This window comes from Phyllobates terribilis, unplaced genomic scaffold (genome assembly GCF_046119375.1).
Source record: "Phyllobates terribilis strain yellow unplaced genomic scaffold, ASM4611937v1 Scaffold_2__4_contigs__length_985480577, whole genome shotgun sequence".
NCBI classification, from domain to species: domain Eukaryota; kingdom Metazoa; phylum Chordata; class Amphibia; order Anura; family Dendrobatidae; genus Phyllobates; species Phyllobates terribilis.
In genome coordinates, this window is record NW_027362762.1 from 638869409 (window position 1) to 638881444 (window position 12036).

Sequence of the window (12036 nt, forward strand, 5' to 3'; positions counted from 1 at the left end):
GTCATCATGACGGCAGCTATCAATCACTGACTGAGTTGGGTCACTACTGCGGCCAAACACTGGCTGAGCGGTTATTACCTGCTTGTTGTGACCCGCCAAAAAGTTGAGACCAATGGAGGCAAAATTGCATTTTTTTCTACATTCTACCCCAAGAAGATTTTTGTTTTTCATTTTTCAGCACATTAGATGGTAAAATAAAACGACAAATCGGTCCACAACAATAAGCCCTCCTATGTCGACAGAAAGACCAAAAGACAAATCTCTTGGTAGATGGGGCCCCGAGAAACCTAAAACAATAAAAAATAACAACGGACAGGGTTAAAGGGGTTTTCCACTTTTAGAAACTCTGACCCCAAATGATTCCTGTAGTGTAAAACAGCAGATAATAATCACTCTGCCCCTCCCCCGACTCTGCACCATTGCTCTGGTCTTCGTTTTTTAGGCTGCAGCAGTGACGTCATGTTGACAGTTCACTTCAATGCTGCAGCCAATCATTGAGCTCTGTTGATGTACAGTTGAAACCAGAAGTGTACATACACTATATAAAAACATCCTCTCTCTCTCATTATTCTGGCGTTTGGCAAATATTAAAAATTATGATAATCTTAATTGATCTAAAACGGGAAAGGTTTATTCTGATTTCATGTCAGATATTGAGAAAAACATGCATATGTGTCTTTTATATAGTGTATGTAAACTTCTGGTTTCAACTGTAGATATCACTAGCCACTGATTTCATTGATTGGCTGCAGCGGTAATGTGTGCTCTCAATATGACGTCACCGCTGCAGCCAAAACACAGAAAACGGAGCAGTGGCAGGGAGCCGAGGGAAGAGAGGGTGAGTGCTAACTGTTATTTTACATTACAACATTGGTTTGGGTGGAAAACCCCTTTAATGACAGATCTGCAGTCACCAGGGGTCACATCTCTGCTGCAGGATGGAAGCTTCAGCTGTATGAACCTGGACCAGTGTAGACTGAGCATCTCCAGACTGCTGGGCATGGGGCTGCCACCCATCCATCATGAGGCTGTCACCCATCCATCATGGGGCTGCCACCCATCCGTCATGGGGCTGTCACCCATCCGTCATGGGGCTGCCACTCATCCGTCATGGGACTGCCACCCATCCGTCATGGGGCAGTCACCCATCCGTCATGGGGCAGTCACCCATCCATCATGGGGCTGCCACCCATCCATCATGGGGCAGTCACCCATCCGTCATGGGGCAGTCACCCATCCATCATGGGGCTGCCACCCATCCATCATGGGGCTGCCACCCATCCATCATGGGATTGCCACCCATCCATTAGGGGCTGTCACCCATCCATCATGGGGCTGCCACTCATCCATCATGGGGCTGCCACTCATCCATCATGGGGCTGCCACCCATCCATCATGGGGCTGCCACCCATCCATCATGGGGCAGCCACACATCCATCATGGGGCTGTCACCCATCCATCATGGGACTGCCCCCTATCCATCATGGGACTGTCACCCATCCATCATGGGGCTGCCCCCCATCCATCATGAGGCTGTCACCCATCTGTCATGGGGCTGTCACCCATCCATCATGGGGCTGCCACCCATCATGGGGCTGTCACCCATCCATCATGGGCCTACCACCCATCCATCGTGGGCCTACCACCCATCCATCATGGGACTGTCACCCATTCATCATGGGACTGCCCCCCATCCATCATGGGGCTACCACCCATCCATTCATCATGGGACTGTCACCCATCCATCATGTGACTGCAACCCATCCATCATGGGCCTACCACCCATCCATCATGGGGCTGCCACCCATCCATCATGTGACTGTCACCCATCCATCATCAGACTGCCACCCATCCATCATCAGACTGCCACCCATCCATCATGTGACAGGCACACAGCAGGGCACGCTCTGCAATAGCAGCATCCTCTGTCAGACTCCAGCCCCACCCAAACAGCACACCGACCCCCAATGAATGGAGAAGCAGAGCTCTCATGTCAGGAGCTGTCACCCTGCACCGATCGTTGCACAGCTACCCTGCGGCGCTGCACCGATCACTGCACGGCTACCCTGCTGCGCTGTAACGATCACTGCGCGGCTACCCCGCGGCGCTGCACCGATCACTGCACGGCTACCCGGCGAACTGCCATCCTGCCAACTCTATGATCTGCAAGAATCGCGACAGCCATGCGCATCCAGCTGATCATGACACTGCCCCTTACCTCAATGCCACCCTGACGCTGCAGTCTCCTTGGCTGCTCATGCTGCAGCCTGCGTGCCCTCCGTAGCACAGGAGCTCACACAATGGGCAGCTGCTGCCATCCGTGCGCCGGCCTTATCCCGTGCCCATGTCCGCTCTGTGATGCCATAGTCTTCCCAGGCAGAACAATAGGTAGAGGGAGGACACAGAGCCGGCTGCTCCCAGACCAGACAGCGCACACCCACCCACAGGCTGGGAAGCTGCACACACTCCTCCGGGGGCGGGCCTTCCACTCTGTGGGCTCGGGGGTCCTGGCTGCTACAGCAATGAGGGGGAAAGGTGAGGACAGGCCGGGGAGCAGAGGCAGAATGCTGACAGAAAGTGGCGCCATTTGGAGGAGTAAGAAGAGGAGCTGGTGCTGAGCGTGCAGGGAAGCAGATAGGCTGTGCGGGTCACCGAGTCACCTAATGGGGGTTATTCATGATGAGGGTCTTCAGTAATGACCGCAGGCTTCGCCTCCATCACTGGGCAGTGAAGCTGAACTGCATGTTATTGGTGCAGTCAGCAGCCTTCCTTCATATGATGGCGGGCTATAGTCCCCTCATGGAGACCCTATCTGCAGGCCACTATAGAACTAAAGGAACAGCCTCTAGCTGGATGGCAGAGGGCTGGGGCCCGCACCGCACCCCATTGGCACACCCATGCCAACAACTGGTCAGCCATGACTGTGCGTTAGTCAGGGGCGGACATATCATTGGTGCAACCCCTGCACCCGGGGCCATTTGTGCCTGTAAATCAGTTGGGATGGTGCATTCTGATCAGCTATTAGACTACAAAGGGCCCTTACATTGTTCATGCACAGGGGCCCCTCGTCTGTCTGTGTCCGTCAGTGGTGTTACTGGACGGGCTCATTCAGACGTCCATGATTTTTTACGCACACAAACACTGCTCAGACTTTCCTCAGGGGTTTCGTTCCCATCTTATCGTCAGTGTTTGGTCAGTCTGTCCGTCTTTACCATCAGTTTCATCTTTTATGAAGAAAAAAAATATATGACGGAGCAAACAGAGAAAATGAGGCAGCATCCGAGAGGCGTCCGATTTTCCTATGGCTCCATAGACTTGCATTGCTGAGTTTGATCCATGACTAGGATAAAATTTAGACATGTCTCTGTGATTTGGTGACGTATATACAGTACATAGGAAAAAGACATACTGGCAGTATGAATACCAAATGCAAAGAAGGGTGCTACATACATAAGTCATGGAAATAATGCTATCAAAGAGAAAAAGACAATATTTATAACAGTGGGCACACCTGTATAGAAAATAATTATTAAACCAAATCGACAAACCATGCTTAAAACCAATGAAAACCTAAATAGAAATATATCCCCTACAGTCACCATGATTATATAGAATATATATAGTTCTCTCCAGCATAAATGTATATACAATGTAATATGCTGAGATACCAAATATAGACACAATAATGGTAAATAAATTAAAGAAATATAAATAATTAGCAATGGCCATGCAACAATGCATCCATTACATACAGAATGAAGCAAAACATGCATACCTGATATCATAATAGCAACATATATACAAAATATTTATATAATAAAGTGCAAATGCATCCAATTACCGTATTTTTCGGACTATAAGACGCACCGGACCATAAGACACACCTAGGTTTTAGAGGAGGAAAACAGAAAAAAAAATTTAAGCAAAAAATGTGGTCATGATGCACTGTTATAGGGGAGGGGGATTTGCTGCTGACACTGGTATTGGGGTAATGTCCCCCAATTCTGTTAATATCCTCCATCCTGGTATGTATGGCCCCTCTTTTCTGGTATACGTGGCCCTCATCCCCATCCTGGTATACATGGCCCTCATCCTCATCCTGGGATACATGGCCCTCATCCCCATCCTGTTATACGTGGCCCTCATCCCCATCCTAGTATACATGGCCCTCATCCCCATCCTGGTATACGTGGCCCTCATCCCCATCCTGGTATGCATGGCACACCAATCCCCCATCCTGGTGTGCATGACACCCCTTGATCCCCCATCCTGGTATGCATGGCACCCTTTGATCCTGGTATGCATTGCACCCCTTGATCCGCCTTCCTGGTATGCATGGCACCCCTTGATCCCCCATCCTGGTATGCATGGCACCCCTTGATTCCCCCATCCTGGTATGCATGGCACCCCTTGATTCCCCCATCCTGATATGCATGGCACCCCTTGATCCTGGTATGCTTGGCACCCCTCCATCGTGGTATGCTTGGCACCCCCTGATCACCATTCACACTGCCCACAAAAAAAATAAACAATCATACTCACCATCTCTCTCCTCCAGCGCTGCGTCCCGCTCTACTGCCGGCACTTTCACTGTGTGAGCCGCGCATGGCGCCCCTGCCATGCGCCCTCACACAATAACTTCTCTGCTCCCCACGACAGGACTGTGCGTGGGGAGCAGTGACCATTCACTCTCTTCAATAACGTGTACACTGTAGCCGCAACGCGGATCCTGCTGCTCTCGGCGGTCAGTGTGCCCGCTATTAAAGACCATGAATATTCACTACAACCCATGGGAGTGGATTGTAGCGAATATTCATGAGCTTTAATAGTGGGTACACAGACCGGCTGCCACAGCAGGAGCGGCGCTGCAGCTACAGTGTGCACGCTATTAAGGAAAATGAATATTCATTGCTCTCCACGCCCATGGGCGTGGGGAGCAGGAAATATTCATTTTCTTTAGCAGTGGGCACAGCGTAGGCTGCAGCAGGCGGCTGCTGCCTCCTGTGCCCCGCTTCTCCGCCTCTATGGCTCCCCCCCACCACCCCACAGCCACAGAACATATGTTTGGACTATAAGATGCACCCCACACTTTCCTCCAAAATTTTGGAGGAAAAAAGTGCGTCTTATAGTCCGAAAAATATGGTAAGTCATGAGTGTACAAATGATATGTGAATAACAAAAGAAGAGAAGGAATATACAGATGTATATACAGTAGTGTTCAAAATAATAGTAGTCCAATATGACTAACCAGATTAATCACTGTTTTTGGTATAAATTATATTACCACATGTCAAACAATTTACCAGTTGGTTCAGTAGATTCTAAGAAAACCAACAGACTCAGCATTCATGATCTGCATGTTTTGGAGTCTGTGTATTTGAATAATTAATTGAAAGGGGTGTGTTCGGAATAATAGCAGTGTGGAGTTCAATTAGTGAGGTCAGTCATGTGAAGAAACAGGTGTGAATCAGGTGGCCCTTATTTAAGAGTGAAGCCAGCACATGTTGTACATGCATTTCTCCTTGAAAGCCTGAGAAATATGGGTTGTTCGAGACATTGTTCAGAAGAACAGCGTACTTTGAGTAAAAAGTTGATTGTAGTAGATAAAACTTATAAAGAAGTGTAGACAATGATAGGCTGTTCAGCTAAAATGATCTTCAATGCTTTAAAATGCGAAACCAGAAAGACGTGGAAGAAAATGGAAGACTATCATTCAAATGGATCGAAGAATATCCAGAAAGGCAAAGGCTCAGCCAATGATCAGCTCCACAATGATCAAAGACAGTCTCAAGTTACCTGTGAGTGCTGTGGCAGTTAGAAGACCCCTGTGTGAAGCTAATCTCTTAGCAAGAAGTCCCCGCAAATTCCCACAGTTAAAAAAAAGACATGTACTGAAGTGGATACAATTTGCCAAAGAACACATCAACAGCCTAAAGAGAAATGGAGAAACATTTTGTGGACTGATGAAAGTAAAATTTTTCTTTTAGGGTTCAAGGGCCCGAGACAGTTCATCAGACGACCCCCAAACTCTGCATTCAAGCCAAAGTACACTCTGACGACAGTGAAGCATGGTGGTGCAAGCATCATGATATGGGCATGCATACCAGGGATCATGGACCAGTTTGAATATATTAAAATATTTGAAGAGTTAATGTTGCCTTACGCTGAAGAGGATATGCCCTTGAAATGGGTGTTTCAACAAGACAGCGACCTTAAACACACCAGTAAATAAGCAAAATCTTGGTCCCAGTCCAACAAAATTGAGGTTATGGAGTGGCCAGTCCAATCCCCGAAACTTAATCCGATAGAACGCTTGTAGGGTGACATAAAAAATGCCGTTTCTGAGGCAAAACCAACAAATGCCCAAAAATTGTGGGACATAGTCAAAGCATCCTTTGGAATAACAGTTGACAGGTGCCAGAAGTTGGTTGACTCTATGCAACATAGATGTGAGACAGTTCTAAAAAACTGTGGGTATACAACTAAATATTAGGTTAGTGATTCACAGGAATGCTAAATCCTCAAAAAAAGAGTACATATTGTGAATTTGTAAAGACAAATGCTAACACTGCTATTTTTTAGAACAGCCCAGTGTTATTTTCTATAAAGTAATTAAAATTATATACATTTATCTTCATGCTTTGAATTAGAAAATAGTGTGTAATGTTCCCAATGCACTAGTATAAAGATTTTGTGCTTAACTCATGTTTTTGAACACACTGCTGTGAGAGCAGGATTTATACTTTATCTATCCTGACTCCATTTTGATTTTTGTACGTGTAACTCCTTGCTTTCTGAAATGGAGTTTGAGCCAGTATGTGTGTTTTCAGCTAAGAGGATTTTAGGAATGTTTTTGTCTAGAGCCTTAGAGATAAGGAAGAAATTAACTAGAAGGTAGAGAGATTCCTAAAATCCAAAAGATAGGTGCAGACAGAATTACCTTTAGCCAATTAGATTTATGTATGCTAATGCCAGCACATATGTAGAGATAAGCTGAGCCAATTATATTGCTTCAACGAATGTCCAAGAAATGTCTATATATATAAGTGACCGATGATGTAATAAAGACAGACCTTCCCTGATGCTCAAGAGTATCAGTGTAGTTCTTCCGTGCACGTATTTGAATTTTACATTTTAATTTGGAACAGGCAGAAGGTCTCAGAACATCCCACATTATGTGGCGACGACACTGCTATTATTTTGAACACAACTGTACACTGCTCAAAAAAATAAAGGGAACACAATTTGACTGGAAGTCAGTCACACTTCTGTGATATCAACCTGTCCAGTTATGAAGCAACACTGATTATAAATCAATTTCTCCTGCTGTTATGCAACTGGAACAGACAACTGGTAGAAATTATAGGCAATTAGCAAGACACCCCCTATAAAGGAGAGGTTCTGAAGGTGGTGACCACAGACCATTTCTCTGTTCTCATACTTCTTGGCTGTTGTTTTGGTCACTTTTTCATTTTGCCATTGCTCTCACACCTAGAGGTACAGTAGCATGAGGCGGTGTCTACAGTACAACCCACAGAAGTTGCTCAGGTAGTGCAGTTCATCCAGTATAGCACATCAATGAGAACTGTGTGTCAGTACAGTGTCCAGAGCATGGAGCAAATACTGTGCCATGAGACAGGCTAGTATACCAGGAGACGTGGAGGAGGCCGTAGGAGGGCAACAACCCAGCATCAGGACCGCTACCTCCTCCTTTGTGCAGGGGGGGAGCAATGCCAGAGCCCTGAAAAATTGCCTCAAGCAGGCCGCTAACATCCATGTGTCTACTCAAACTGTCAGAAACAGACTCCATGAAAGTGGTATGAGGGCCAGATGTCCACAAGTGGGTGTTGTGCTTACAGCCCAACACTGTGCAGGGCTATTGACATTTGCCAGAGAACACCAAGATTGGCAGATTCCACATTGGCGCCCTGTGCTCTGTCCTGTTCCCCCATAGATAATTACTATTCAGCTGTTTGGTTTGCATATCTTAGAAAATGAGTTCTGCATTTGTTTGTTATCTGCTAAATGTATTTTTTTGCTACATTGCCATCTGCTGGCCAGTATTTGTTTACCACTCACTCTTGTTCATTCAAATTAAGTTGGTTCAAACTGGGCATGGCTTTGCATGGCAGTTGGTGGGCACTTGCTCTTGGCAGCCATTTTATAACCAGAGTTACTGTGAGACAGGAAGCACTTACTGGGCTTGCAAAGTTATCAATTTCTGACCAGCAGCAACCGACATCAGCGGCTTCAGTGTAAGTTACAGGATTGTACCATCAAGTATTATTTCTTTATCCGGTTATTAATAAACCAAGTCTTAAATTGCACCCTCGCTGTGGTTCTACATTCAAGTCTGAGTCTGCGCTGGTTCTGTATGCTCTGTTTCTTGGATACGGAGGTAGGAAAAATCTCACAGTATCTTATCTATCAGCTACACCTCCAATAGCCTTAAGTGGAGACAGAACAGTCAGAAATTGTCTTAGAGTCCTGTCATCGTGTCTGCCTTATGCCTGCACACCAGAGCACAGCTGCATCGCACACAGGAATCTCCCTAGCAACAGGAAAGTCAGAGAGGGGCGCAGCACGTCGGCAATAATCTACATTTGCCTAGAAGTCTTCTACAAACTTCACCAAGACAGTTTCACATTTAAATTAACCCCTTGCTTGCACAATTAAAGAACAGTTTATGTATGTGCAGTTTCACCTCAGATCACACCTTTTAAAGAGACTTTCTGTGTTTTTACCTTAGACTGTTATAACAATTTACCATGAAGCAATGGTCACCCAGACTAGAAATCCCTCAGTTCACCCAAAATATTTTGGAAATCTTATTGGAGTGACCCATAGGAGCTGTGCACTAATTTTAGCACCCCAAAATCAAAATGGCTGAAAAATGTCCAGCGCAGTCTCCCGGTGCTGAAATACTGCAAGGGCACCCTGATTCTGAACATTATGTAGAGCAGGAAGCAGAACCCACACTTGCATTAGACAAAATCGCACGACCAATGCGCTCTCTCAAACTGACGCTAAAAGCCATTGAAAACTACCATACAACAAAAGATGAGCTCTGCGATAACCTGGAAGGTCTATGGGAACGAGTCGGGTTTTTAACACTACAAAAGTGATGCAGTGAGTTTACAAGACGCTATTAGACGGCTGAACACAGCTCACAAAAGATGCAAGAGACTGTCTGCAAAGTATGCGACAAAACCAGATAACTAAATAATAAATCGCAAAAAAACATAGTTTTCGTATTTTTGGAAGCATACAAGCCTGTAGAACACATAGCATACAGTGTGGTAAAACTTATAAAAACGTAAAAAGTAAAAATTAATCACATGATGCCAGCAGTGCTGTTTCAAATTCATATAGCCTCCCAGAAAAATGTGAAAAAAAGCTGTCAAAAATCGTATGCATCTTAAAGTGATATCATTGAAGGGGGGCTTAGCCTGACTGCCTATGAGGGCGGACCCTGTTTGGTTATGACAATGAGCAGCTGTGCTATGCGAACTCTCCTTCCTCGCATAAGAAGCTAATATTGATGCCTGTCCTTATGGGAAAATGCACTAAGACGATGGGTGCTTTATCCATACATTCTACTCTGCTAATGGTCTACATTGATATTTGTCAGAGGTAAGAACAGGTTTTTGGGTTGGCGTCTGCATCATCATTGCTGTGGTGTACTAGTGACGCGCCCCTGGGCCTGTGTCGCGCTGCGTTGCGCATGCGGGAGCCTACCCGGAGCCGGATCAGTAGAGGGTTGTAGTCTCGTGGCGGTGACCCGGTCCGTGCCCAGGGAGTCAAACTAGACGGCAGTCTATTAGTAGTAAATAGTTGATGACTACGCCACCCGTTGAGTGCAGCCAGGGAGCTGCTGCTGCAGGGCAGACCGCTGAGGCCGGTGGTAGGATTGTGCAGCGTGATAGTATAACCCCCAACGGGAGGGGTATGGCCTCAGGGCAGCCGACGTGGATGATGGGGGTAGCAGGAACCACTCAGAGACGGTACGGTGTAGTTCAGGGTCTTTACTGGTAACAACGATAGACCCTCCCGGAGTACTTGCTAGCAAACGGGGCCTGGTCAGTCTTTGAGCAGATGGGATCTCCCCTGGCCAGGCGTAGTTGTAGGCCTCACAAACTGACTGTACTCTTCTGGCTACCTTGCTAGAAGCTGATGTAAGTAGCCCACGTCCCTGAGTGTACCGTGTGGTGCTCACCCGTATGGCCGGTGACTCGGGGCCTTCTAATGGCTTCCGCTCCACGATGGCGGTGCTGGTCCCACGCGTGTGACCGTGCCTTCGGGCTTCTGGGCCAGAGGACCTGAAATCCCCTGCCTGACGGATTCTGCTGCTGGGTAGAAGTTAGTCCCCACAGCCTCGGACTCCGGGTCCGGTAAAGAATCTTCTTAGTCAGGGCGAGCGCTGCAGCTGCCAGCCCCTGACTCCTTGTAACTCTGCTGTTTCCTATGCTGCTTCTCTTCTCCACTCTCCTTGTCTGACTCTCCCTGCCTCAGCCCCGGGTTTTTACAGGGGAAGCTCTTCCCCTCCCAAGACTGGGCAGGAGGTGTGGCATGCACAGGATCCCTGACCAAAGGACCTCCCACCTGCTCTCAGACATAACATTACATTACTGTGGAAAACCAGACCCCTGGGGTGCCACATTCCCCCCTAGTGAAATTTAGTACTCCGGGACTAAACACATTTAGAAAAACATAACAAAGTATAACAATAACAACACAATAAGAAAAACACATAAGATGGTTGCGGCGTGTCCGCAACCGGGTGCAGTCTTTGAAGAAAAGCAAAGGTGTCCATTTCACCAACACAGGGAGACGTAACCAGGTAGGGGTCTGTCCTACCCCGAGTCCTTAACAGTCTCTAGTCCATCCTGGGTTACGCTCCAACTATATACAAGGATTCCCGGTAAATCCACCAAGGTTTCCTAAAAACAACTGGAAACACAAAATTATTCACAAGCAACAATACACAGAAAAACATAAATAAAACAATTTATACACTTTAAATTCTCCAGCGTGCGGGTAACTGGCCTCTAGTGGCCCGAGTGGACCTACGGAGCTGACTGTCTGGCCCTGAACTGCAGGGTGTAGGAGCTGTCAAGGGTAAACTGGGCAGCTGTCTACCGGCTCTTTGTCTCACTAGGGGTACGGCAGGCTCACTATAAGCAGAGGGTTGATTCTCCTGTTCTGCTTGTGTGGAGTCTTCTGCCTCCTGGACCGGCTGTTCTTCCAGCTCTACCCGTTGCTCCGTAGGTTCTTGGGATGATGGTTGGAGGAAGGTGAGTACGGGTACCACAACTGCACCATTGACTTGAGTCCAAGACTGAGGGAAGTCCCCGAGCACGGTACTAACCATATCTTCCCTTTCTTCCACGGGTCGATGGTCTTCTTGTTCCTCTTCAGGGTTCCTCAGTTGTTCGGGACACTTCTTCAGGTGGTCCCGGGATACAATGGCTGTGGTTTCCCCTCCGTCTTTACTGATGGTACAGACCTTCGGGTTCTCGTGGCTTGAGGGCAGTACGGTGTACGGGTCCTCCTCCCACTGGTCATCCAACTTGTGGAGCCGTCTTTTCCTCTTCAAGACCTGCTCTCCGGGTACCAGGGGAACAGCGGGAGCATACTGGTTGTAAGTCTTCTCTTGTCTTTCCCTAGCCTGACAGAGACTTCGCTCCACGCTCTCTTGTACTCTCCGGTACTGCTGCTGCCTCTCTGTGTCCCAGTCTGTTTCTGGTGAAGTGTCCTCAGGTGTCAGGACTCCCATTTCCAGGTCAACAGGTAACTTACCAGGTCTCGCCCTCATTAGGTAAGCCGGGGTACAGTTGGTGGAACCTACCGGGATGTGGTTGTATAGGTCCACCAGATCGGGCAACTTCTCAGGCCACAGACTGCGTTCTTCCAGGGGCAATGTTTTTAGCAGATCCATTACCACCTGGTTCATTTTTTCACAAAGTCCATTAGTTTGCGGATGGTAGGGTGTCGTCCTTATCTTCCGGCAGCCATACAAATTGCAGAATTCCTGGA

General features: G+C 47.4%; 1 protein-coding gene across 3 annotated transcripts in view; it reads right to left on the reverse strand.

Moving 5' to 3' along the window:
- KIF21B (kinesin family member 21B) overlaps positions 1-2481 on the reverse strand; it is a 456179-nt gene extending 453698 nt beyond the window's left edge. For 2 of the 3 annotated variants that reach the window (XM_073666619.1, XM_073666617.1), the window contains exon 1: positions 2219-2481. In XM_073666619.1, the coding sequence (XP_073522720.1) occupies positions 2219-2259 (41 nt within the window). In that variant the 5' untranslated portion in view covers positions 2260-2481. The remainder of the gene's footprint in view (positions 1-2218) is intronic. The other variant, XM_073666618.1, reaches the window with a different exon arrangement.
- Positions 2482-12036: the final 9555 nt, after the last annotated feature.